The following is a 26628-nucleotide window of genomic DNA, read 5'->3' as shown; positions in this document are numbered from 1 at the left end:
TGTTCCTCCTGCTGTATCGGGAATCTCAAAGATTTGCCTAATTCTTGGGGTTGAGATTGTTCAAACTATTCTAGATAAAACAAGCTCCAACAAAACTCCATGGCTTTATTGTATGCTGGTTCTTTACCGGTTCTAAGCCTGTTCTTCGAATGCCTCTTACTGCTTAGTATGTTTATCTAACCTATATAATTCATGTAGCTCTCGGACCGTGGGGTTCGCCGAGATTACATTTTGCAGGTGGGCACGCCCCCGGCCCCCGAGGTAAACTTAGGCATTTCCGATTTTTCATCTCTAAACTTTAAATCGGACCGATTATCTATTTAGTGCGATTTCTCTTTATTTGTTTATTTACTATTGCCGACCAGCACATAACGAAGCACGCCGTTGCGCATGCGATAGGGCGGTTGCCCCTGGCAACGGGCGGTTGGCCCCTGGCAACGGGCAGCAAAGCTGTCGCTGCGGGGTGGACGCCATTTTTAATTCCCGTAAAAAATATGCGCACGCATTAACACGCGACTCTGAGGTAAATTCATCAAAGTTTCACGTCCTCTTCACCCCCCCCCCCACCCCAATGTGTGCAATTACTATTATAGGGTCGGTAGATAATAAAATTATAAGCGATTAGACAGTATAATTGTAGCGCGGGGGGGGGGGGGGTAACGGCCCCAGTACCCAGCCTCAGCCAGGTGGGCAATCTAGGCGAGGCCGGAGGCTCTGCACGGTACTAGGCCTCGACACCCCACACGTGTCAAGCGATGACTTTGTGGTATAAACTCGATATACCCAGCGTTGCCCGGGGGAAAAATACATTTAAAATCTTCTGAAAACTTTAAAACATAACATACCAATGAAAATACAACTGTGTAATTAAAATTCTAAACCCGACCGCGCCAAGAATCGATTCTCTGAATCGCGAAAAGGAATTGAAGGTTGTAGATTAATTTAGAATCGCCCTGTTCCCGTTTAATATAAGTTTGTTATAGAGTCGATGTAAACTGCTACGAATGGGAAATATCCGGCGTTGACCGGGGCAAAAATATAATTAAAAACTCCTGAAAACTTTAAAACATAACATACCAATGAAAATAAAACTCTGTAATTAAATATGGAAACCTCCTACGCGTCAGGAATCGATTCTTTGAATCGCGCAAAGGAATCATCGAAGGTTGTAGATTCCTTTAGAATCGCCCTATTCCTGCCACGTTTGCTTAACATTTCCCACACACACATTCACACATTTAGCTTTTACATTTAACATACAAAACGTCAGCATGTACTGCTGTCATCATAGGTAAAAATATATACACCTTCACCACTCTCCCTCACTCACCATCACCACTCACCCTCAACACTCACTATCACTCACTATCACTCACCACTCACTATCACTGACCACTCACCACTCACCCTCACCACTTACCCTCACAACTCACCCTCACCACTATTCCTCACTACTTACCCTCACCACTCTCCCTCACCAATCACCCTCAAGCATACTTGGCGACACGTAAGTAAGTTTTTAAAACGGGAATAGGGTGAGTGGTGGTGGTGAGGGTGAGTGTTGAGGGTGAGTGGTTAGGGTGAGTAGTGAGGATGAGTGGTGAGCGTGAGTGGTGAGGGAGAGTGGTGAGGAAGAGTGGTGAGGGAGAGTGGTGAGGGAGAGTGGTGAGGGAGAGTGGTGATTGGTGAGGGTGAGTGGTGAGGGTGTGATTGGTGAGGATGAGTGGTGAGGGTGAGTAGTGAGGGTGAGTGGTTGTTGTGAGGGTGAGTGGTTGTTGTGAGGGTGAGTGGTGAGGGTGAGTGGTAAGAGTGAGTGGTGAGGGTGAGTGACGGTTGTGAGAGGTGATTAGTGAGTGGTGAGGGTGAGTGGTGATTGTTGAGGGTGTGATTGGTGAGAATGAGTGGTGAGTGGTGAGGGTGAGTGGTGAGGGTGAGTGGCGGTTGTGAGTGGTGATTAGTGAGGGGTGAGTGGTGAGGGTGAGCGTGAGTGGTGAGTGGTGATTGGTGATTGGTGAGGGTGTGATTGGTGAGGATGAGTGGTGAATGGTCAGGGTGAGTGGTGAGTGAGAGTGGTGAGGGAGAGTGGTGAGGGAGAGTGGTGAGGGAGAGTGGTGAGGGTGAATGGTGAGGGTGAATGGTGAGGGTGAATGTTGAGGGTGAGTGGTGAGGGTGAGTAGTGAGTGGTGAGGGTGAGGGAGAGTGGTGAGGGTGAGTGGTGAGGGTGAATGGTGAGGGTGAATGGTGAGGGTGAATGGTGAGGGTGAGTGGTGAGGGTGAGTGGTGAGGGTGAGTAGTGAGTGGTGAGGGTGAGTGGTGAGGGTGAATGGTGAGGGTGAGTGGTGATTGGTGAGGGTGAGTGGTGATTGGTGAGGGTGAGTGGTGATTGGTGAGGGTGAGTGGTGAGTGGTGATTGGTGAGGGTGAGTGGTGAGGGTGAGTGGTGATTGGTGAGGATAAGTGGTGAGGGTGAGTAGTGAGGGTGAGTGGTTGTTGTGAGGGTGAGTGGTGAGGGTGAGTGGTAAGAGTGAGTGGTGAGGGTGAGTGGCGGTTGTGAGTGGTGATTAGTGAGGGGTGAGTGGTGAGGGTGAGTGGTGAGGGTGAGCAGTGAGTGGTGATTGGTGAGGGTGTGATTGGTGAGGATGAGTGGTGAGTGGTCAGGGTGAGTGGTGAGGGTGAGCGGTGAGGGTGAGTGTTGAGGGTGAGTGGTGAGTAGTGATGGTGAGTGGTGAGCATGACTGGTGAGTGGTGAGGGAGAGTGGTGAGGGTGAGTGGTTGTTGTGAGGGTGAGTGGTGAGGGTGAGTGGTAAGAGTGAGTGGTGAGGGTGAGTGGCGGTTGTGAGTGGTGATTAGTGAGGGGTGAGTGGTGAGGGTGAGTGGTGAGGGTGAGCAGTGAGGGTGAGCAGTGAGTGGTGATTGGTGAGGGTGTGATTGGTGAGGATGAGTGGTGAGTGGTGAGGGTGAGGGTGAGTGTTGAGGGTGAGTGTTGAGGGTGAGTGGTGAGGGTGAGTGGTGAGTAGTGATGGTGAGTGGTGAGCATGACTGGTGAGTGGTGAGGGAGAGTGGTGAGGGTGAGTGGTGAGGGTGAGTGGCAAGTGGTGAGGGTGAGTGGCAAGTGGTGAGGGTGAGTGGCAAGTGGTGAGGGTGAGTGGTGATTGTTGAGGGTGTGATTGGTGAGGATGAGTGGTGAGTAGTGAGGGTGAGTGGTGAGGGTGAGTGGCGGTTATGAGTGGTGATTAGTGAGGGGTGAGTGGTGAGGGTGAGCATTGCGGGTGAGTGGTGATTGGTGAGGGTGTGATTGGTGAGGATGAGTGGTGAGTGGTCAGGGTGAGTGGTGAGCGGTGAGGGGTGAGTGGTTGTTGTGAGGGTGAGTGGTGAGGGTGAGTGGCGGTTGTGAGTGGTGATGGGTGAGTGGTGAGGGGTGAGTGGTGAGCGTGAGTGGTGAGGGTGAGTGGTGAGAGAGTGGTTCGTTTTGAGGGTGAGTGGTGAGGTTGAGTGGTGAGGGTTAGTGGAGAGTGGTGAGTGGTGATTGGTCAGTGGTGATTGGTGAGGATGAATGGTGAGTAGTGAGGGTGAGGTTGTGTGGTGAGGGTGAGTGGTGGTTGTGACGGTGAATGGTGAGGCTGAGTGGTGAGGGTGAATGGTGAGTGGTGAGGGAGAGTGGTGAGGGAGAGTGGTGAGGGAGAGTGGTGAGGGTTAGTGGTGAGGGTTAGTGGTGAGGGTTAGTGGTGAGGGAGATTGGTGAGGGAGATTGGTGAGGGAGATTGGTGAGGGAGATTGGTGAGGGAGATTGGTGAGTGGTGAGTTGTGTGGGTGAATGGTGAATAGTGAGTGGGAGTGGTGAGTGGTGAGGATGAGTGGTAAGGGTGAGTTGTGAGTGGTGAATGGTGAGGGTGAATGATGAGTACAGTCAATATGCACAGCTGTAATCATAGCAGGTACCACCACCACAGAATGTACTGCTGTCTTCATAGCAGGTACCACCACAGTATGTACTGCTATCGTCATAGCAGGTGCCACCACACTCGGTATGTATTGCTGTTATCATACCAGGTACCACCACCACCACAATATATACTCCTCTCATCATAGCAGATACCACCACAGCAGTATGCACTGCTGTAATCATAGCAGGTTCCACCACAATATGCACTGCTGTCATCATAACAGGTACCAACACAGCAGTATGCACTGCTGTAGTGATAGCAGGTACGACCTCAGTCGGTATACACTGCTGTAGCGATAGTAGATACTGCTATCGAGTTGGTAGATACCGCTATAGTAAATACTAAAACAGTCAGTATATACCGCTACAGTCAGTCAATACTGCTACAGTCAGTACATACTACCACGGTGAGTAGCTACTAGAGTCAGTAGATACCAGAGGTGGGACAAAGTCATTGTTATGCAAGTCCAAGTCGAGTCGCAAGTCATCAAATTCATGACTCGAGTCTGACTCGAGTCCAAGTCACATGACTCGAGTCCACATCTCATAGGTGGGACAAAGTCATTGTTATGCAAGTCCAAGTCGAGTCGCAAGTCATCCAATTCATGACTCGAGTCTGACTCGAGTCCAAGTCACATGACTCGAGTCCACACCTCTGGTAGATACTATTATAGAGTGAGTAGATACTGCTATAGATTTTGTAGTTACTACTATAGTCAGTGGATACAACTATAGAGTCAGCAGATACTATACAGTTAGTCGTTACGAGTATATAGTCGGTAGATACTACTGTAGGCCCAGTAAATACTACTATGGTCAGTAGTTATTACAGTCACTAAATACTACTACACAGTCAGTAGCTACTACTGGCTCAGTAGATACTATGGTACAGTCAGCAGATACTACTACAGAGTAAATAGATACCACTTCCTCTGTTGTATGTAAGGTGTTGTTAGTATATATACCAACGAGGGGTAAAGATATTTTTTGAGGGGGGGGGGGGGAGACCACAATTTTCGGAAACCTTTTGACATCAACTATTTACCCCACACTTTCTACAACTTTTTGGACTTGTGAAAGCCTCTTATATATTTGTTGGTGGAGAAATGTACAAACAGGCCACCGGGCTTTGACAATACCTTAGTATCTGTGTATATATATGTAAGGTTTTTAAGAAATATATTTTCACCCGGGCAAAGCCGGATACTTCCGCTAGTTGTTTATAATGCTGTATTGCACTGCTTTTTCTCCTCTTCAATTCCATCTGATTTTGCCAATAATTACTTCTACCCTGAGCCACTTATTCTTAATTTATAACTTTTTTTAACTTAGCCTGCATCTTCTCCTGCGTTTAAAAAATAAACACACACACAAAACATGTATTTATTGTAACATTTATTTTTCAAATATGCTGGTCTTATCAGCTCTCGCCACATACAGTGATTCTGCAGTAGTTGTAGTTGCAAGCCGATATTACTTTGCTGTCAGAGCCAATGCAAAAACTTATTTGAGTTTTGTCATTTGTCATAAAATTAAAATATTTCAAATCCGCATTTGTGAGTTTGGGGAGGCACCGTGTACTAGAAGTGATACAATTCCTTGTCGCTGCAGTACAATCTAATAAAAGCAAACTTTCTGGAAGTTGGATTGCTGGCAGATTAACAATGTATCGCAAATTATAGAATTTCTGTAGCATACCATGTTTTTACGTCTGTTTCTAATGTTACCAGACGGTGAATGTTAATGGTAAGATCTAAATACCAAACCACTGTTTGGAATAATGTGGCTTGCGAGACACGTGAGAGAGGGTGTCGGTCTTCTGCCCATCAAACCGTTGGGCTTGAAATGTCCTCTTGCTCAACTGACTCAGGGGTGGTGCTCATTTCCATTGATGGCCTCTGAGAGTTGGGGGGGGGGAATTCCACATTTTCCAATGATGTGAGTTAAAGTGTAAAAGAGTACAAATTTAAGGCTGAGCCGACCGATAAGTACACCCAGGCCAGGCAATGGTATTCATCGTGACCTTTGGTCAAAACCAGTTTACTGGAGTGGTCACACCGCCTTGTAAGACAATACGGTGCCAATCCCCTTCCACACGCAAGGGCCCCCCCCCCCCACTGTTTCACAGTTTATTCTATGGTGCCCTTAGCGAGCACCTGTTAAAGCCACCAATATTGACACGAGTGGACGTTTAACCCAGCCGTTTGAGTCTCCCCAGTGCCGATATTCAGATTTTTTTTTGTTATTGCGAACTTCCCTTACCTTTGGTAAATATGATCTCATTTGAAGTATTTATATATTTTTTTACATTTCGGAATGAGAATTTTCCAGCACCTTTAGTTTTTTTAAATGTTAATCGCAGTGGTGACAATAAGACGTGTAACAAAGATAAAACGACAATATTGATTTTGCCGTAGAATTGCGGCCATGTGTGACGCTGCAAACAAGGAGTGACAGGTTCCACCTCATTTGTCTCCCTGGAAAGAGATGAGCAGCATGAACAGTGAAAATAAACTACGTCTGAGCGAGCTGAATCTTCAGTGAGACCAGGGTAGGTCCAAGTCACTCATAATCAACCATGGTTTGTGATTATGGACACCACGGTTTCATCCCGACCCTGACGCCTGTATATTTGGAGTTTGCATGTTCTCCCTGTGGTCGCGTGGATTTTCTTCCGGCCCCTCCAGTTTTTCCCTCCACATTTAGAAACAATGTGCTAGAGTATTTGACTGGTATAATTCCCACGTGATAAAGCACTTAGTTTGAGCTATTATTTGTGGCCAGGTCGCTTCTCAGTGGGCCTTACCTGGTAAAATGAAAATAGTTTAGTTTATATTGTCATTGTAATGGGCGAAGAGTTCTGTGTACTTAATGGGAAGGTTTCACCCTAACCCTTTGATAAGTGATAGCAATAGAAGTCACAATCGTTTGCAACAGCGCTGGCGTCGTGTGACACGTGACGGTTGCCCGGCTATCTATAGGGTGGTAAGTCCTCAATATCAACACAACTTTATAATAACCCCTTGTTTACATAAGGTCATGATTACCAGGGTCAGTATGACCCCTTGCCTCAGATGGATGCTTCACCAGCACAGACGGACAGAGCTAATGCATTAAAGCTTTAAACGTTAGTATGAAAGCGCTAAACAGTCTACGCCGTAATGTGCAGTGTAAACAATTAGGAGGTCTGTATGTTTATGTTGCTGCTGCTGCAGTGGCTCACATGTGTCAACATGGACCTGCCTGTTTCTTGGATTCTTTGCTTTCTTGCGGTTATTTTCCTTGTCTGGGACAAGCAGCTTGCCTAAACTGATACCTTGTTGTCATGGCAACATTAAGAGGCCTGCTCCGTGGCTGTCTGCAGGCAAACACTGCGCATGGCTGCTCATGCGGGGCTCCACATCTGCACCCACCTGCTCTTCTCAGCACTGTTATAGATTGGTAATTCTAAAGCTGTCGGCCCTGCAGGTGCTGTTACGCATTGCTACCACGGGCCCACGCTAACGTTTGTTTGAACGAATGAAGGTGACCTGACGGCAGGGTGGCCTGCGTGTAATGAACACGAGACCCAAGGAACTGGTGGGTGGTGGTGGTGGTGGTAGCGATGGTGGCGGTGCAGCATTACAAACCACCGTAACGATAGTACAAGCACAGTGCCAGGCAGCTGCTGTTTTATTGTGAATGTGCACGTAGGTATCGTGTGTGGATGATTGTTAGGCTGTAAAACATCCGTGAACATTAAACAACAACTATGAGCCAGCACTGCAATTTGTGCAAGATATATATCAAAAAAACTGTTCTGAGCCATTGCTTCAAAGTTCCTCTCGTTTTACCTTGCTCATTTTTGCGTCACCTGTTTACATATGCTTTCGTGTTCGACTTTCATGTGCTGGGCGATGATCGTTTTCATGCGGGTGCAATCGAGTGGTGTTTACGCAGAAACGGTATATGATTTAAATGACGGGGTGTTTGCGATTGCATCCCATATTTGTTAGCAAGCAAACTCGTCTCTATCCGCTTATGCTATTGTGCCCTCTTCCGTGTGCGTCCGTGAATGTAGCGCTGTCCATTGCGTCCCATTTTGCGAGAGTGCTCCTGTTTGTCCACGCGACTGCTCCTCTCCCTGTGTCTATACCTTAAAGCGTGTACCTCGTCAGGAGTGTGGCGATTTTTCTTGTGATTGTAGCTGCCTCTGTGTACGGTATGCTGAACTTCTTTCGCACCGTAAGTAGCCAACCGTGCTAATGGGAGGTGCTGTGGATGGCATGTGAACCCATAAGATACACAAACGAGCAGAAAAATATCTAGTTTTTTCGACTCGATGCAAGTGTTGTAAGATTTCAATATAACTTTATTTATTTCAACGTTACTTTACCGAAAGAACCAAAGAGTAATTCCTGCAGTCACGAAAGCTTCAAATCAAGTTTTAACTATTAATCCATGCATATTTGCACCCATAGTCGTTACATGCATCTGTGTGTCCCTGTGGCGGAGTACATGGTTAATGCCCATTTATGAGATAATCTATTTGCATGCTCAAAGTGTACACCCAGTGTAATACATTGCATCTTTAGAGTCTATTGTGCACAAAATTATCAGGTATGTATGTGTGTTTTCATTTAAAATACTTGTAAAATGCGAACCAATTGCAACAACAAATCATATCTTACAGTAATATATCTATAACAAATAATAATTTACAGCTCCGACAAATCTACTGCTAGATGTAAAGGCCTCTGAAAGTGTCTGACGGTCGTGCAGATATCGTGCGCCACCGATATTCGCTGTTTGCCGACAATTGTCGACGGGTCACCGGAGTTCATAATGCAGTGTGCTCACCCACGGCACCACCGCCGCACACCCAGCAAATGTAAATAAACAACGGCGATAAGTGCATGGCTTGTGCATGTGCCCGTGTGCTCCTACGTGCGTGCGCAGCCATTGCTCTGAGTGGAGTGGAGGACGTGAGGACAGTGTTGGAGAACTACAGCATGGAGGACAACCCAATCGAGGCTTTCAAGCGAAGACAAGCCCAGCTGCAGGTGAAGAACCAAGGCATAATCTGTAGTTAGGAGCAAATTAAATACTGACCATGCATGTGCTTTGTAATATGAAACAGAACAGGACAATAATTGTGGAGGCTCGCTGTAGACGTTTGGCCAGGTGTGGCGGCACACACCTGTAATCCGGCACTGAAGGCGCCGGGCTGATGGAGGCGCTGAAAGTGCGCATGAAACGCCCTCCTATAGGACTGCGAGATGGCATGCATTCTGCATTATGCGGCATGGTGAGTTAAGTTACTCACCTGTCTACGGAATTTGAGTGATTTTTTTTTTATCATTCGTACATTTATAATCATAGTAATCCATTCATTGTTTTCCTCTTGTGTGCAAACAAATCTCAAAAACTACTTAACCAAGTATCCTGAGAAGTGACATCCTGAAAGTCTCAAACCTCAAATGAGACCGCTGAGAAATGAAATGATTATTTGTGATGTTGGAGGTGTATGTCACAGTATGTGCAACTGGACTTGTCATTTGAATGCATGGCCCATATGTCCGTGTCGCGATTTTAGCTGTGGATCACCGTACGTGTGTGTGTGTGAACTGCGAACTGCGTTTTGGGTGTGCGAGCTGTGTGTGGAAGCTGTCGTGGGATCACAGCCCGGACATTTGTCGGTCATCTCGGTTACCCCTAAACATGTGGGTCTGTCCCGTGACCTCCTGCCAGCGAACCTTTGACACTGCATATTTGAACTCATAGTGCACCTAGCTTGGCACAAGCTCTGTGATGACATCACGCCACAAAGTGGCAAATGACAGCTGTCGTGGAAGCTGTGTGTATGTGAGCTGTGTGATTATACGTGTGTGGAAGCTGGTATGTAAGGCACTGTGTGTGTGTGCGAGCTGTGTGTGACACTGAGTGGTCCATCTTTGCTTACCATTGTGACTTGTCTCATTGTGTTTATGCATCTGTGTGTAGAAGATATTTCCCTACCTACGAGTCGTCATTATGTTTTTATATAAGCCGTGTTTGCATGCTGTTCATTCGCTCTTTGTGAGACCAATGTTTGTGCGCAACTGTTAATTGTGTGTTAACAGCCTCCATACCTGTGCTGTTTATGCAGTCCGTGTTTGTGTTACTGTGTGTATAGTTACTATGTTTACTCTGTGTATAGTTTGTGTGTATTAAGTTGTGCGCCGCCGTGTTGCTGGTTATGCGTGCGTGTGGCATGTCAGCATAGCCGTGTAAGCATATGTGCATTGCCCTTGTTTGTATAACTGTTTGTGCGGTGTCATTGTGACCATCGGGAGTCATTGTGTCGTTCGTGCAAACATTAGCGGAGCACATTGTCTCATCAAAATGCTGCTCTCCCTCCGCATGAATCCGGTAGTGGAGAGGGGGGGGACACCCATCACCATGCATAATCAGCATCCTGATCATGTATCAAGGAGTAGTCATTACTTTTTACAATCTCCATAAACTACCGCTGAATACAAATTCTGGTCCACATTGGACCGTTAACAATGTGATCATCCCAGTTCCTATCAAACAAACTAATTTAGCTCTCATCCAATCTGAAGAAAAATCAAGTGAACAAAATGTCAAGTTAAAGCTATGGCAATCGCTCTAGGCCATGGCACCGAATCCCATCACCAAACCCAACGGTTAAGCCATCCTTGTCACTGCAATTTGATCTGCTGCTGCTACAAGAGGCTGCTCGCAGTATCTCTGCGAGCTTTTTTCTGCTTAGTTCCAAAAAATAAGTGTATATATTTATAATCCAGGATAGTCTCAGAGTCTCTCGATTCTCTTTTATACAGTGTTTCTGCTTTGGATGTTTGGCCCATTATTTTTTTTTGTATAATTTAGAACGTGGAGGGGAAAAAAACTGGAGTTAACGAATAAAATCGAGACGCTTAAGGATGATAAAACTGAAATATCTATCTGGAGAGGTCAGGAGCCTGCTCATTGCCCCAGCGTCTGGACGTCTCAAAGCACGTGGTGATGTTTGCGTGGTCCTCTTTTGTTGTTTTTGTCTCCGTCCTTTGTGCCCGAAGGTGACACTGCTTGATGGTATCATGACTTGTGTGCGCACGATGTCTGTGAAGACCGACGATTCGCGAGTGGAGTTTGACCCCCAGTGGGGTTGCAGCTGTGGTTTGACGTTTGAAGAAAAGTCACCTTGTTGCGGCTCCAGTTGTTCACGAAGTTGTCTGTTCGTCTCAACCTTGGAACGACGTTTATTAAACGACAGTGATGCACTAACCCCGGCCTCAAAAACAGCAAAGACGCGTGCTGGTCATGCCCTTTATTATTCTCACCGTCCGTTATCCGTACACGTGCGGCCTCTCTGTGCGAGTCGCGTTTTTGTGTCGCTGTACGGCTACACGGGGCTCTCATCCCATCACGCGACGGTCTGCTGTGTGCGTGCACTTGCAGGAGGAGCAAAAGCGAGCTGCTGAGGCTGTCCAGCAAATGCAAACAAAGACCCCGCTCAGCTCGTTGACCGGCAGACTCTGGCGCCGATAACACTCGTGAAGACAGCCCCGCCTTGCAAGGCCCTCCCTCCTCCCCCACCTTTACACACGCGTCGCTATTCACACGAAGATACTTGCGTACACAGCCTCATGCACACGCTCGTACGTGTGCGTACTCCAGCGTACCACTGCCCTTCATACAGGAGTAAAAGTAGGGCTGGTGGTGCTGCCTAAGAATTCACGTATAATGCACACATTTCACGATGAAGTAACTGTCAATCTACAACACATCGCGGCAGTAAAATGCAATTAACTATTATTTTGTCACATTTGGTACATTTGCTCGCATATAACCGTAATTACTTCCCCAGAATTGTGATAGTTTTTATTTTCATGTAATCCCTTGACTTCACTGAACCATGCCAGGCTCGATGGCTGACAGCTGTGCCAGCTAAGAGGAAATATTTTATTGATTTAAACATTGTATATGGTTTAAGGAAAACGAAGTAGTTCTCAACTGATGCAACAACTGTTCAGGCCAAGAGCAGTCCATCTGCCTCTTGTGTTTATCATTCGTTACTTATTTTGGGAATGCACCTTGATACCGGTTGAAATAAAATAATTATTTGACAATAATTTAACAATTAAGCGTCTGCTGTCATTGATCACAAAATAGGCTGCTAGTGTGTAATATTTTACATAAATGTAAGGGGAGTGGTGGCAATGCTTTATGAACTCAGCCACCTGAGTTTAGCGATGATTACTTCTGAACGAGTTGTGGGTGCCGCGCGTCACTGACATGCACTGGCCAGTGCGGTGAAGTATGGTCAAACAATCCCCATGACAAGATACGGGGGGGGGGGGGGGTTGCGGAGGCTTGTATTCAGCAGTGGCCTGACGAAGGGTTGTCAACTATTAATGTATACCACGAAGATATAATTTATGTAAAAGAAGTATTTAAAATCTGCTGCTATACTGACCAGTGATGCCATTCAGGAAGAAGCAGGATGAGAAGGAGTTACCGTAGCAGTGACAGGTACTGGGTAGAGGACGTGCGAGACATCGACACTCGATGCACATTCATCATCGCACCTGAACAAGCCACGTTTTCTCCTCGTGGATTCCCTGGGCTGATGGGGCTCACCGGAGCTGCGGAGCCGTTTCATCATCTTCGCGGTTATGGCGGTGGATAGAGTTTTTCTTGCCCGTCTCCTCGGTCCCCTGTGCCGTTTCAGGACGAGTGGTTGGAGCTTGGCTCTCTCTCTCTGGAGTTGTTAACTCACGTTCTTGTTTGTCTGAAATTGCAAAGTAAACGCTTTTTTTGTTACTTCCTTGACACTTTGTGCATTGATCTCTGCTGCTCACGGTTGTGACGGGTTCGTCCGGAAGCACCCGGCATCCTGCCATGGCGCCTAAGTATGGGGTTGAGGGTTCTGCCTCGCTGATCAACATCCACTGAGAGCCGGCTTCGGTGTGCAGTGCTGCCCGTTAAGAAATTAGGCCAAATCAAATGACTTTCAAAATGTTGACGTGCACCTTCATTCGGCTGCTTTTCATGTGACGTGTCACAAATGCAGTGTGCGCAGTGCATTGGCCAGCATCGGAGGGCAGAATCGCGTGCGAGAACGTGCAGGAAAACGTGAAGTCCTGATCATGGAAAGATCCTTATAGTCGAATGCCATTGCCAGTGTTCGCGGGGCAAGAAGGGAGAGAACGGTGTGTGGGGGGGGGTATGTCTGGTTCCTCGCTGCTCTGAGTCGCAGATTAAGTGAATACTGTGCGGTTTTAAAGTCGGAATCATTATTAAACAGTACAAATGGGCGAGACAGAAACTCGATTCAGGAATGTTGACACTGACTTGTGCGAATTCATAGACGAGCGAATCTTGACATGACCACTGGGCCCCAGACGAGCGTGTTGCACGATGATCCATTCTCCTCGTGTGCAGCTCTGCGTGCATTGTCAACATCGGAACATCTGGGTTGACGAATAATTGGAGACAAAGAGTATAACTACAATACTTCACCGGTATGTGACCTACACGAACCTCTCAGAATAAAATAACGTTTTACGTTAATTTTTTGGACGAGAAGGCTATTTAATTTATACCCCACCCTCAAAGTTCGCTACAATTTGCACCGTTGTGAGAAATCTCCTTTTATTGAGGTCTTCATTGTATTAAAATCATAGCACTTCCTACAAATCGCTTTACATGTTTTACCTGCCCAGATGTTTGCAGTGAGACGATTGGCAGGTGGAATGTATTTGGGTAAAGTGTTGGTAACTCTCGCGTCTCTCGAGACGTCTGGCCAACTTGGAAGAGTAGGCCAAAGACCTGGTGAAGGGCGGGGCCATGCTATCTGTAGCTCACTCGAGTGGAGGCCCTTTCTCCAGCAGTGGTGCCACGGTGGCGAGATGTTAACTACCTCACCCGGTATACAGGAGGCCATGGGTTTCGACCCCCAACCCTGACGCTGTATATTTGGAGTTTGCGTGTCCTCTCCGTCGTCGCGTGGATTTTTCTCCGGGTCCTCCACATTTATAATCAACAACATCACGCGTTTAGAGTATTTGGTTGCTGTACATTTTCACGTGATAAGTCGCTTCGTTGAACTTTCATTTGTGGCCAGGTCACTTCTGAAAAAGAGAGCTATTGTACAGTCGCTCAGTGAGCCTTGCTTGGTCAAATAAAGTACTAAAGCATGTGTGGTGGGAGCAAGCAATTGCAGGGGCTGCACCTTCATCTTCCCACACTGAGCTGGATGTCGGCAGTGTTGTCAAGGACGAGTCGCGGCCCTGGCAGCCGGGTTCAGTGTCGCCTTTGTGACTGCCTCAGTTTCATTTATTCGGTATAGGCCTGTGAGCCATTCGTCTCTTGAATCAGGTGCAACCGCAACAGGCAAAAAACTAAAGCATGAACAAGAAAACATCTTAAAGTGACTATGCGCAAACAGAAAAATCCAGGGAAAAAACAGCAACATTTTCCAGAAAAAGCACCGTACACCAACGCTGTGTGCAAACATCCCAGTGGGATGTCTCGTGGACTTTACGGACCGAATCCCTGGCACAAGAGCAGGCACCCACCACGACTGCACGGCCACAATAGAAGCGATACGAAGTCGACTTTAATACATTTGCTACCCCCGGTGCATCGCAACGCCGTATGTTGATATAAATACAACAACACTGGCTTCGGGCGGTTGTGTTTACGTCTCCCCGCGTAGTGCAAATTGTATTCGCCGCTTGTATATTTCCACGACCAAAATGATCTGTAAGTTCTTGCGAATCTTCGTGTGCATAATGCCAAGGTGAAGAAGGCAGGGGCGGTCGCGTTTGGGGAAAGTTCATGCGTTGGGGTGGTTTGGAGGAGTTCTAGGGAGGGAGTTGTCCGTGTTTGCGTACATAGATGCGTGAGCGTTGTGTTTATGTATGAGAGTGAATAGATGCGTGAGAGTTGTTTGAGAGTGAATATATGCGTGAGTTGGAGTGAATAGATGAGTGGGAGTTGTGCGTGGGAGGGTGCATAGATGGGTCACATACCTGTCCACCCATACCCTTATTCTTGTACATGAAAATTGAGTTTTCAAGTCAATACGGCAAACAGACGTTTAAATATGTGCAAAAAATGATTTGTTTGTGTTTCTCGCTTGTGATGGGACTTTTGTAGGATGAACGTTGATATTTATAAGGGCACGGGTTGACAATAAGGTCTGAATTGGTCTGTAATAAGGTAAGGACTGATAAGGAGTTGGCGGGTTTGGGGTTAGTGGAGGACTTCTAGCGCTGATGCTTGTGTGCGTTCACGTGTGACAGGTAATGGGATGGGTCCCTCAGTGTGCGTGTCACACGTGCAGTGCTTGGGACTCGTCGGGTTGACAGGGGTAGTTCATGTTCTTGTATCATGAACATTAGAATCGCTATTCATCGATGCATCATAAAATGCCTGAGCAACTTCCACCACCAACCCCTTCCTCCACTACCTCCACATTTGGGATCGCAGAAACACGTCTTGTGCCCACGTCTTATTGAGAGGTCGTCTCGACCGAGACAAAATACCAGCGAGTTTGTGTCGAGCCACGAGAGTTCTCATCGGGAGCGGGCAAGCATCCCTCCTCCCGATGCTGCCACGTGCTGTGGGTTGTAGCCGTGACCAGCAGTGGAAATTAGACATTCATATTGCAGGGCCCAGAGGAGTACTCGTTTAAGGCTACCCCAAGCTTTATTATTATTATTATTGTGGGGCCCAGAACCCTGAGTAAGACAGGCTCATGGCTAACTTAAATATCATTATGTTCGCAGCTGATCACGACACCAACACATAGGCACTACAACGTTTAACGCACACAAAGTACATACCAAGAGTATGATCAATCTCTTTATTCGCTACACGCTGATAATAGACAAAAGCCTGACATGTCATAAGGCCATGGTATTGACACTTCAGGTAAATTTACAGATATAGAAAAAAACATGTTGGCAGTGGGAGAGCCTAGCGGACGCCTTGGTGACAGATTATCTTCGCCCGCACCTCCAATTAGCACATTTGGCTTTGTACGGTGCAAAAGAAGTTCAACATCCACGCGCACACACAGATGAGTGAAACATCTGCAGTCGGCCTGCCACGTGTAAAGCAGTGGTCTCATCGTTTTACCGGTAGTTTAGCTCTAATTGTATTTAACCAGGCGAGAACTCAAGAAACCAACGTCGTCTCGTTTAGAAGGGTCACGTGTGCGCACGTGGCGTCACTGGCGCCAGGTGGAGGGAGACGAGAGTTCCTGCCGAGAGCGGGGCTGAACCAAGGTCTCACCTTCACTTAAAACCAAACAGCTGAGCTATTGAGTATTAAACAAACACTCTCTTGTCAGTTTGGACGCACAACCTCTTACAAATGCTTCAACCTGTATAACGCACCTGCCTTTACAGTGTACGTGTGTAAATGTGTTATATACAATGTGCACCTGTGTATGTACAAACATGTGCTTTTGCAAATGTGACAATTCAATAAACGTTGGCAATAAATCAATGTGGATATGAAGGTAAAACTAACAAAAAATTATTTGTAAAAGATTTGCAATTAGAATTTTACTTTTATATTTGGAGGTGGCTCGGGGCCTAATGCTATGTCAGAGCACTGAGCCAAACCCACAGAGATCCTGAAAGTGAATCTGGAAAACCACCCATAACTAAAATAATTAACTTGTAATCGTTTTGCGTTGTATTCCTTTCCCCTCAAATTTGATGTCAATTGTGCACTCAGATTAAGGGCACGAGACAAAGTATCCTCAGCTCTCACAAACCGCTGCATCGCGCCCCATTAGGGAACAGGAAGGAGAACGCTCCCCCTAATCAAACTGCCATGTTCTCACATAGCGCCTTCAAGTGACCTCTTGTAGCCACGCTGCAATCTCCCGTGTGCCCGGCTACAAGAAATGTTTGTCGCAGGGCAGTCCAATAGAATAGTTTAAACTGTTAGAGTTGGAATATTCTTGTGAGTATGACTTTTGTATGGCCAATTAAGCGTAACCATTCGAGATTCAATTCTACGCGATTAACTCAGGCAGTACGAAGCTGCGGGCCATGGTTTGCTATTCATAGCCACAGTCGTATAAAGGAGAGTCTTTTATTTGAATCCAGTCAGGCAATGCCCATTGTTGCCGTGGAAGATGGCAGCCAGGCAGTGTGATGGTAGGCAAGTTGAATCTTGAATCCCAAGTATTTTGTCCACACCGTTTCGATCATGATATTCAAGTCACATTACAAAGAGTTTGTGCGTGTTTCCAAAACGACTCTGGATCTCAGCCATGGGTGCGGAATGTTGTTCAGATCGTCGTTGATTGGCAGGTTTGTACTGACTTCTGACCAGTGCAGTTGGTGAAGTGTTGCAACAGGGCAGCAAATATCCGTTGGTGGGCGATGTTTTACAGTACAGGAAGCCAAGGCAATCGCTTAGATTTTGAAGCTCCTGAGATCTGGGTTTTGAACGCGATCTTCAGTTGGGCATGATGAGTTTACTCTGTGGTTGAGTACGCCTGGGCAATTGCCGATGTCCAAGGCACGTAGGCATCCGACCCCCAGCTCGTACCAGCATACAGTAGAACCCCTCTTAACGACCATTCCCGTTAACGACGGGCTGTTGTGGGTACAGTAGATATTAAGTAATGCATTTATTAACCATGTTTCTTTTCACATTATGTCTTTGGTTCTTTCGGTAAAGTCACGTATAAAGAAAAAATAATAAATTAAATAATAGCATACGACGTTTCGATTGCAACACAAAACGTCGTATGGTATTATTTAAGTTATTATTTTATCTTTATACGTGACTTTACCGAAAGAACCAAAGAATAATTCCTGCAGTCACGAAAGCTCCAAAATTAAGATTCATATTACGTGTTTATTTTGTTAGTATCTTATGTATTAATATCCATGGTTTAAATATTATAAAGTACGTTTTTTGGGTGAAAAAGTAACTTTCAATGCTATCGGAACGAATTAAGCCTCTAACGTGTATTTGCTAGACTCGCTTAACGACCAAATCACGTAACGACCGATCAGTTTCGTGGAACCAACTACCGTCGTTAAGAGGGGTTCTTCTGTCATTGTAAATTAGGTTTCCCCTTGGCTTTGCCTGCAGCCTCTTTCATGTGTGTATTACATAAAGTCGGCTTGTGGTCAAGTGTCACGCCAAGGTTGATCGACCTCAGGTCATGCCACGCCTTTTTTTGCCACAGAAAGTCACATCGAGTGTGGCGCTGTTGTCAAAACGAAACATCAAAACAATCAAGTTGCTTCTCGGTCGCCACTTTCAGAAGTACTCCGCCATGATGTTGAAGCCGGAGTCGAGAGTGGCCTCCACCTCAACAGGACCGTGGGCTTGTTAGCCGGGCCCATGTCGTCCACCGACACAAATTTGCCAGACGATATCCATGGCATTTTTTGTCAGCGGTGATCATTACATTCAAGCCCCCGGTTTAATCGTCGGTGGCTGCATGGGTTCAAAACCAAGATCTCGGCTCATCTGGTTCAGTCCATTGACCTCTGGGTGACCCAGCCACCTCTAGCGATAGTTTGCAAACGTAATGAGAGTTAATCGTCTCAGCCCAGTGACCAATGATAGCTCAACAAACCTTCAGCTTTGACATATTACAATGTAACTCCTTGCTTACCAAAGGGGACTGCAGTATGCAGTGTTTGGCACACGTCTTATTATGAATATCCTTCCTTATCCGCACAACCATTATCCCACGCTTCTCTCCCTTCCCTCCGTGTATCATTCCTTGACTGATTGACCCTCCTACCTCCACCCCCGAAGTCTACCCTGCTAACCCTGACTCCAACACAGCCTCCCCCCACCTCACAACCCTTTCTCTCTGTTAATTCCCACGATTACCCCTTCTCCTCTAACCCCTCCCCTACCACCCCTCCACTCTCCCCTGCCACCCCTCCACTCTCCCCTGCCACCCCTCCACTCTCCCCCACCCCACCTACCACTCCTCCACTCTCCCCTGCCACCCCTCCACTCTCCCCCACCCCACCTACCACTCCTCCACTCTCCCCTGCCACCCCTCCACTCTCCCCTGCCACCCCTCCACTCTCCCCCACCCCACCTGCCACTCCTCCACTCTCCCCTGCCACCCCTCCACTCTTCCCTGCCACCCCTCCACTCTCCCCTGCCACCCCTCCACTCTCCCCCACCCCACCTACCACTCCTCCACTCTCCCCTTCCACCCCTCCACTCTTCCCCAGCTCACCTACCACCCCTCCACTCTCCCCTGCCATCCCTCCACTCTCCCTCACCTCCCCTCCCTCCCCTGCCACCCCTCCACTCTCCCCTGCCACCCCTCCACTCTCCCTCAGCTCCCCTGCCACCCCTCCACTCTCCCTCACCTCCCCTCTCTCCCCTGCCACCCCTCCACTCTCCCTCAGCTCCCCTCCCTCCCCTGCCACCCCTCCACTCTCCCCTGCCACCCCTCCACTCTCCCTCACCTCCCCTCCCTCCCCTGCCACCCCTCCACTCTCCCCTGCCACCCCTCCACCCTCCCTCAGCTCCCCTCCCTCCCCTGCCACCTCTCCACTCTCCGCTGCCGCCCCTCCACTCTCCCTCACCTCCCCTCACTCCACTCCTCAAATCCTGTCGACCACTGCCCATCAAACCACCACGTTCTCTCGAGCCCCGATGAGCCTGGGCACGAGGTCTCGTGTTCAATCCTCTCGGTCGGTCATGGCTCACGTGCTCACGAGTCTTCAACCGGCCATCTGAAACGGCATGCGTAAGCAAATCGTGAAACATACTCCACGAAAAACTGTTTATCGATGCAGAAATGAGGCAGAATACAGTCACTCAAGTCTTCGTACTCATCACATCATCATTTCCTGAAAAAGGCACCCCAGTTTTCACGTTTTCATTTATCTTAGTTCTCTGCCGAACTGCAGTTCTTTGGCTTAAATTACTCTCTGTCTTGTCTGATCTTGAACTTAGTTTCACTGTTGGACCCCTTTCCTTCAAGTCATCAAAGAGCATTTTATTTTTGCCTCTTGGCCAATTTGTCTTTTACTACCGCTGACCCACAGTACCCGTTACTGTATTATAAAAGCTGAAACGTATATAATACCTTAAACCACCTAATGTGTGATCTCACTGATATGGAGGACAATTTCCCTAGATTGTTTCCTCTCAGGGCACTGTCATTGATGACTGTGTGGAGATTTTGTTATTTGTGCTTGTGCACCACCGCCAATGCAGTGTTACAAAACAAAAATGTGCGGTGCGAGACAAGAATGGACTGGGTATGTATGTGACAGGATACCTGCAGATTTGAGCGAGGAGATAGATGTTATAACCTTCAACAAATCTTCAAACACAAAGTGTAGATCTCCCTAAAGGTACAAGAAGACAAGAAGATATAATAGAGCTTTATGCATTAGCTTTAGAAACAATGAGTGGACTTCCATGACCCTTGCATCAGTGTTAGTTGAGTCAGAATTTAATATTTCAGTAACAGTCTTCGTTTAGTCGACAACAACAAGAATAATTTTAATACATTCACAGTCTGTGGGTTTCATTCAGTAATTTGCTTCGTCTAGTCGACTAAACCTGTGAAACATGTAGCCCACTCTTGGTTATTAAATGGTGGTGTGAGGGGCACGCAATTTCCTCTACCCTCAATATATTATCAGGTCAGCCAATTGGTGCACTCAATCATATACACAAACAGCCAATTGCCATATCTGGTTTTCCTCCGTGAATGTCAGTCTCTTACAACGTTACTACACATCTCACTGCGCCTTAACTTAGGCCCATTAGGTGCTTCTCCTCACAGTCACGCGTTGGTCTTTGGCGGGCAGTCAGCGTCATCATCGTCGACAGAATGAACACCGCCTTCTCGAAAAGTGGACGCAACAATTAAGAGTCGATGCCCCAGATATGGTGAACAAATGCGCGAGTTTTCGAAGATGAGTCAGCCAACAGGATGCAGCCATGATACAAGCATAGACAAGCCTCTCGTGACTCAAACTTGACGATGCAATAGATTTTAGAAAATACGGTGGAATTTCAAAAATCCCCGACGCACATTATCTGTAATTAAGATTTATCAGGAACTCATAATTGACCCTATGAATAACATAATTACCACTAATGGAACATTATCCAGCAAATGCTTGTTATTACACACTTCCAAGCCATTGATATATACACTTCATAGCTCCTTGACGTTATCTTAAAGATTACATCACCAAAAGACGTGCAATTTCAATTAATTTGGTCATTTAAAGAAGATATGCACAACAAAATGAATGTGTAGTGGGTTCGTCTATTCAACCAGCTATTTGTTTTATAAGAAAGACCTGGAAAACAACAATTATGTTTGGATGATTAATTATAAAATAATAAAAACAATCCTGGCAGAGATGATCGTCTCGCTTAATATGGAAACCCAGCGATTTCATCACAGGAGGCTACCAGAGTTTTGAGTTTTTAACATCTCGGCATTCGTTGTAGTGCCTATGTGAATGTATGAGTCCCCAACAAAAGCAGAGCGCTGAGAATGGCACGGGGATTTGATCAAAACGCATTGTGGCACGTATTGAACATCCCTGCATTTGCCTCAATTGAACTCTCCTCTTCATTCCTACAGTCATACCTCGGTATACGACCACTTTGGAATACGTCGAAATTGGTATACGTCGTGTTTTGGTGAGAAAAAAGTATCTTGGGATACGACGTCTTGCTTGGGATACGACGCGCTTGCTAGAACTTGTATCGGTCGGGATGAGTCACCGCGTACCCGCGTGTACCCCGTTCACGACTCAAACAAAGCGCCGCTCCTCAGTCTGCCTGGACAGTAGATCTCGTTCAGTGCACAACCCTTGCTATCAACTCCTCTCAGCAAGGTAAAGTGACGTAAAATTGTATTTTAATTTATATTAATAAGTTTAGGCATTTATTTTAATTTATGTATGCATTTTAGTAATAAGTAGTGTCTACATTATTTTATACAACCCCATTAATGTATAATATGCCATATAAAATATAATTTCTTACTCTGGAATGGATTATTTCCTTTCCCTTTATTTCTTATGGGAAAAATTATTTTGGTGTACGCCATTTTCGGTATAAGTCCTACCTTCTGGAACGAATTAACGACGTATACCGAGGTACCACTGTATTTGGAAAACCTCCATTGGGTGTTAGATATATAAAAATATATATTTATAGCAAGTATTGATGCAAGGCAAGTGGTATAGACATCTAATCAAGTCTGTTACAGAAATAGGCTTGAAATTCCAAGTTCTTATGCTGGTAACCAGGAACCATTGTTGAGTATAAATGAGTAGCAGTTTTTTTTTATGGAAGGAGGGATCAAGGGCTGAGTTAACCCCCGATGAGCATTTTGGTTTGGCATCCATCTGATTGCGAGCCGCGCGCTCTCCCGCTGCGCCACGTGGCCAGGGAGACGGATGTAAAGGGCAGAGGTACCAACATCGATCATTGATGTCCCCGTCTCCAGAGCAACAACACACAGAGAAGTCTCGTGTGGCGAGCATATTCTGTACCTGTCCGTCCAGCAGGTCGAGGGAGGGAGCACCTTGATGTGCCTGTTGGTACTTGTGCTGGAACAGGTGGCCATCAAACAGCTCCCAAGGCATGATGCACGACTTGGGCAGGGGCTTCCCGCTCGCAGAGTTCACGGTGAGCATCGTGTGCAGGCCACGCACTGCCAGGGCGCCCAGGTGCACGGCACGGGCATCCACCACGACTTCCTGCCAGAAACGGATGCGCAAAGCAAGAGCTGATTCGACCCCGAGCTGGGATTTAAAATCGCATCCGTCTGACCGTGAGCCGCAAGCAATAACCAATGCACCACGTGGCCAGATAACAGAGCATCTACTGTAGATATTTGTAATACTGCAAGATCTGACCATGTCCATCTAGTGCTCGCTGAGCTGCATTGGCTTCTGGTTGCCGAACGAATATATTGTAAGGTCGCACTCATTACACACAAAGTGCTTGCCACAAAACACATTCCTGCGGAGGGAGCTGGTAGGAACGTTGGGTTGCTCGGTCAATGGCCAGGGTCAACGGCGGCGTGGTATATTCCGCAAATATGCCCGACTGTGAGGACGGGCACAAGCCGGCGTGAGTAGGTTAAACGTTAAGTTTTATAAGGGCACCACGAGGTGACCAGCCCCTCCCCACCCAGCCCCACCCCCCACCCAGCCCCACCCCCCACCCAGCCCCACCCAGCTCCTCCCCACCCTCCCCACCCAGCGCCTCCCCACCCTTCCCTCCCCACCCAGCCCCACCCTTCCCACCCAGCCCCTCCCCACCGTCCCCTCCCCACCCAGCCCCTCCCTCCCCACCCAGCCCCTCCCTGCACAACGGACGGACACAATAATCCCCTGTGGGCTGGTGTAACCAGGAGGTTCCAACCAGTATTACCCACAATACTTAGCTGATGTCGTCAAGGAGCATAAACCATCATGTGAACCCCAGTTATCCTCACAGCAGCTTTTGGCTAGCCATCGAACAAAGAATAAAATTAACTCTTAAAACTTAGGCTAACGTCTGTTTTTCCATTTATCGATTGCTTCAACCATTTTCTGACAATGTTTTCACACACATACACAGATGACCCTGTACACGGCAAGCAATCATCACTAATCTCAACAGCCTTCACATCTTCTTTCACTCGAAACTCGATCACATCACTCTCTGCTGGTAGCATAAGTCCACCCCAACCAAATTTTCCTAACAACTGCAGTGTATCTGCGTGGCTGAGAGACAAAAGATGGCTGAGCTCAGTGCACACAGGTGAGCACAATGGACATGGATAAAGACGTCTGGCTCGTACCTCATATATCAAAACAACGACATCAATCAGTTATCCGTGCTCAAACATGCATGGCCTGCGCAGCTGTGTTGACGAATATGCCAGTGCACTGTGTTCTGGAGGTAACGCAGGAAGGGATATTTGTCCATCTGCTCATGCCAAGCCATTTCGGATCATGACATTGTGGTTTCTGTGCAACTGCATGGTATTTAGGTTGGGTAGGAGTGCATTTAGCGTGGCCAAACGTGTTGCTGTACCATTTAACATTGCAGGGAGTATGCAGTGGCTTAAAATATTCTCCGAAGACTATCATCCGAAATATTTTTGTACAGCATACAGTGAGGGAAAAAAGTATTTGATCCCCTGCTGATTTTGTACGTTTGCCCACTGACAAAGAAATGATCAGTCTATAATTTTAATGGTAGGTTTATTTGAACAGTGAGAGACAGAATAACAACAACAAAATCCAGAAAAACGCATGTCAAATAAGTAATAAATTGATTTGCATTTTAATGAGGGAAATAAATATTTGACCCCTCTGCAAAACATGACTTAGTACTTGGTGGCAAAACCCTTGTTGGCAATCACAGAGGTCAGACGTTTCTTGTAGTTGGCCACCAGGTTTGCACACATCTCAGGAGGGATTTTGTCCCACTCCTCTTTGCAGATCTTCTCCAAGTCATTAAGGTTTCGAGGCTGACGTTTGGCAACTCGAACCTTCAGCTCCCTCCACAGATTTCTATGGGATTAAGGTCTGGAGACTGGCTAGGCCACTCCAGGACCTTAATGTGCTTCTGCTTGAGCCACTCCTTTGTTGCCTTGGCCGTGTCTTTTGGGTCATTGTCATGCTGGAATACTCATCCACGACCCATTTTCAATGCCCTGGCTGAGGGAAGGAGGTTCTCACCCAAGATTTGACGGTACATGGCCCTGTCCATCGTCCCTTTGATGCGGTGAAGTTGTCCTGTCCCCTTAGCAGAAAAACATCCCCAAAGCATAATGTTTCCACCTCCATGTTTGACGGTGGGGATGGTGTTCTTGCGGTCATAGGCAGCATTCCTACTCCTCCAAACACGACGAGTTGAGTTGATGCCAAAGAGCTCCATTTTGGTCTCATCTGACCACAACACCTTCACCCAGTTGTCCTCTGAATCATTCAGATGTTCATTGGCAAACTTCAGACGGGCATGTACATGTGCTTTCTTGAGCAGGGGGACCTTGCGGGCGCTGCAGGATTTCAGTCCTTCACGGCGTAGTATGTTACCAACTGTTTTCTTGGTGACTATGGTCCCAGCTGCCTTGAGATCATTGACAAGATCCTCCCGTGTAGTTCTGGGCAGATTCCTCACCGTTCTCATGATCATTGCAACTCCACGAGGTGAGATCTTGCATGGAGCCCCAGGCCGAGGGAGATTGACAGTTCTTTTGTGTTTCTTCCATTTGCGAATAATCGCACCAACTGTTGTCACCTTCTCACCAAGCTGCTTGGCGATGGTCTTGTAGCCCATTCCAGCCTTGTGTAGGTCTACAATATTGTCCCTGACATCCTTGGAGAGCTCTTTGGTCTTGGCCATGGTGGAGAGTTTGGAATCTGATTGATTGATTGCTTCTGTGAACAGGTGTCTTTTATACAGGTAACAAGCTGATATTAGGAGCACTCCCTTTAAGAGTGTGCTCCTAATCTCAGCTCGTTACCTGTATAAAAGACACCTGGGAGCCAGAAATATTTCTGATTGAGAGGTCAAATACTTATTTCCCTCATTAGAATGCAAATAAATTTATAACATTTTTGACATGCGTTTTCTGGATTTTGTTGTTGTTATTCTGTCTCTTACTGTTCAAATAAACCTACCATTAAAATTATAGACTGATCATTTCTTTTTCAGTGGGCAAATGTACAAAATCAGCAGGGTATCAAATACTTTTTTCCCTCACTGTATACTGATGTTGCGAGTTTGGTATGCCAATGCCAGTGCTGTCCCAAACTTCGTTGAATGCGTACATTTTTAATTTCTTCAAATACCTTTTGATTTTTTTTTAAGGGGTGCATGTTTGTGGACTTAATTAACTGATTTAAGGCGCGTATGTGTGTATGTATGTATGGGTGTACATTCCATGAAAAAAAAACTTTAATGAAACCTGATATTTTTTCAAGCAGCTGATTGATATCCAGGACAAGTCATCGGTAGCGTACACACATGGCCTCCCAGCATTGAACCACTTCTTGGACCACATCAATTCTAGACACCCATCCATCAGATTCACCATGGAAGTGGAGAAAGACGGTAAACTACCATTCTTGGATATTCTGTTTGAGAGGAGGCCTGACGGATCCTTGGGACATTCTGTCTACAGGAAAGCCACCCACACAGATTCCTACTTGAAACCGGATTCCCACCACCACCCATCTCAAAAGAATTCTCTCATCAAAACGCTATACCACAGAGCCCATGGCATTTCTGACAAACACCACCTGACCGGTGAATTAAGACATGTACATCGGGCCCTCAGGATGAACGGATACTCTGACCGTACTATCCGCCAAGCTGTCTCTCCCACCACACAGAAACAGCCACTTGAAACTCCGACCAAAACCATCACGTTACCATACATAGCAGGCGTGACCAAAAAGATCTCCAAAATTCTAAACAAACATAAGATCCAAGTCCGATTCAGTACAGTGCATAAAATCCGTGATCTGATTCCATCTGTGAAGGATGTCGTTCCTGACTTACAGTATCCTGGAGTCTACAAATTGAGTTGCATTTGTGGTGATTGCTACATTGGAGAAACGAAACGTCATGTTTCTGATCGTGTCCGCGAGCACAAGTCAGATCTGAAACACGGCAGAACTGATTCTTCTGCCGTTGCCG

General features: G+C 46.8%; 2 protein-coding genes across 2 annotated transcripts in view; one reads left to right on the top strand and one right to left on the bottom strand.

Annotated features, from left to right (window-relative positions):
• The window catches only part of TIMM50 (translocase of inner mitochondrial membrane 50), a 43300-nt gene extending 31241 nt beyond the window's left edge, over positions 1–12059 (top strand). Inside the window, exons 9-10 of the mRNA XM_078595890.1 lie at positions 8881–8984; positions 11386–12059. Of these exons, the coding sequence (XP_078452016.1) occupies positions 8881–8984; positions 11386–11475 (194 nt within the window). The 3' untranslated portion in view covers positions 11476–12059. The remainder of the gene's footprint in view (positions 1–8880; positions 8985–11385) is intronic.
• A 6169-nt stretch (positions 12060–18228) lies between these two features.
• The window catches only part of FAM120B (family with sequence similarity 120 member B), a 33912-nt gene continuing 25512 nt past the window's right edge, over positions 18229–26628 (bottom strand). The window contains exons 8-11 of the mRNA XM_078596650.1: positions 22479–22685; positions 20231–20300; positions 19491–19679; positions 18229–18296 (exon numbers count right to left, since the gene is read on the bottom strand). Coding sequence (XP_078452776.1) covers positions 18229–18296; positions 19491–19679; positions 20231–20300; positions 22479–22685 — 534 coding nt within the window. The remainder of the gene's footprint in view (positions 18297–19490; positions 19680–20230; positions 20301–22478; positions 22686–26628) is intronic.

The sequence above is a fragment of the Lampetra planeri genome, chromosome 7 (genome assembly GCF_965212315.1).
Source record: "Lampetra planeri chromosome 7, kcLamPlan1.2.h2, whole genome shotgun sequence".
In the NCBI taxonomy this organism is placed as follows: Eukaryota; Metazoa; Chordata; class Hyperoartia; order Petromyzontiformes; family Petromyzontidae; genus Lampetra; species Lampetra planeri.
Note: the sequence above shows the minus strand (reverse complement) of the source record. Positions and strands in the feature narration are given on the sequence as shown.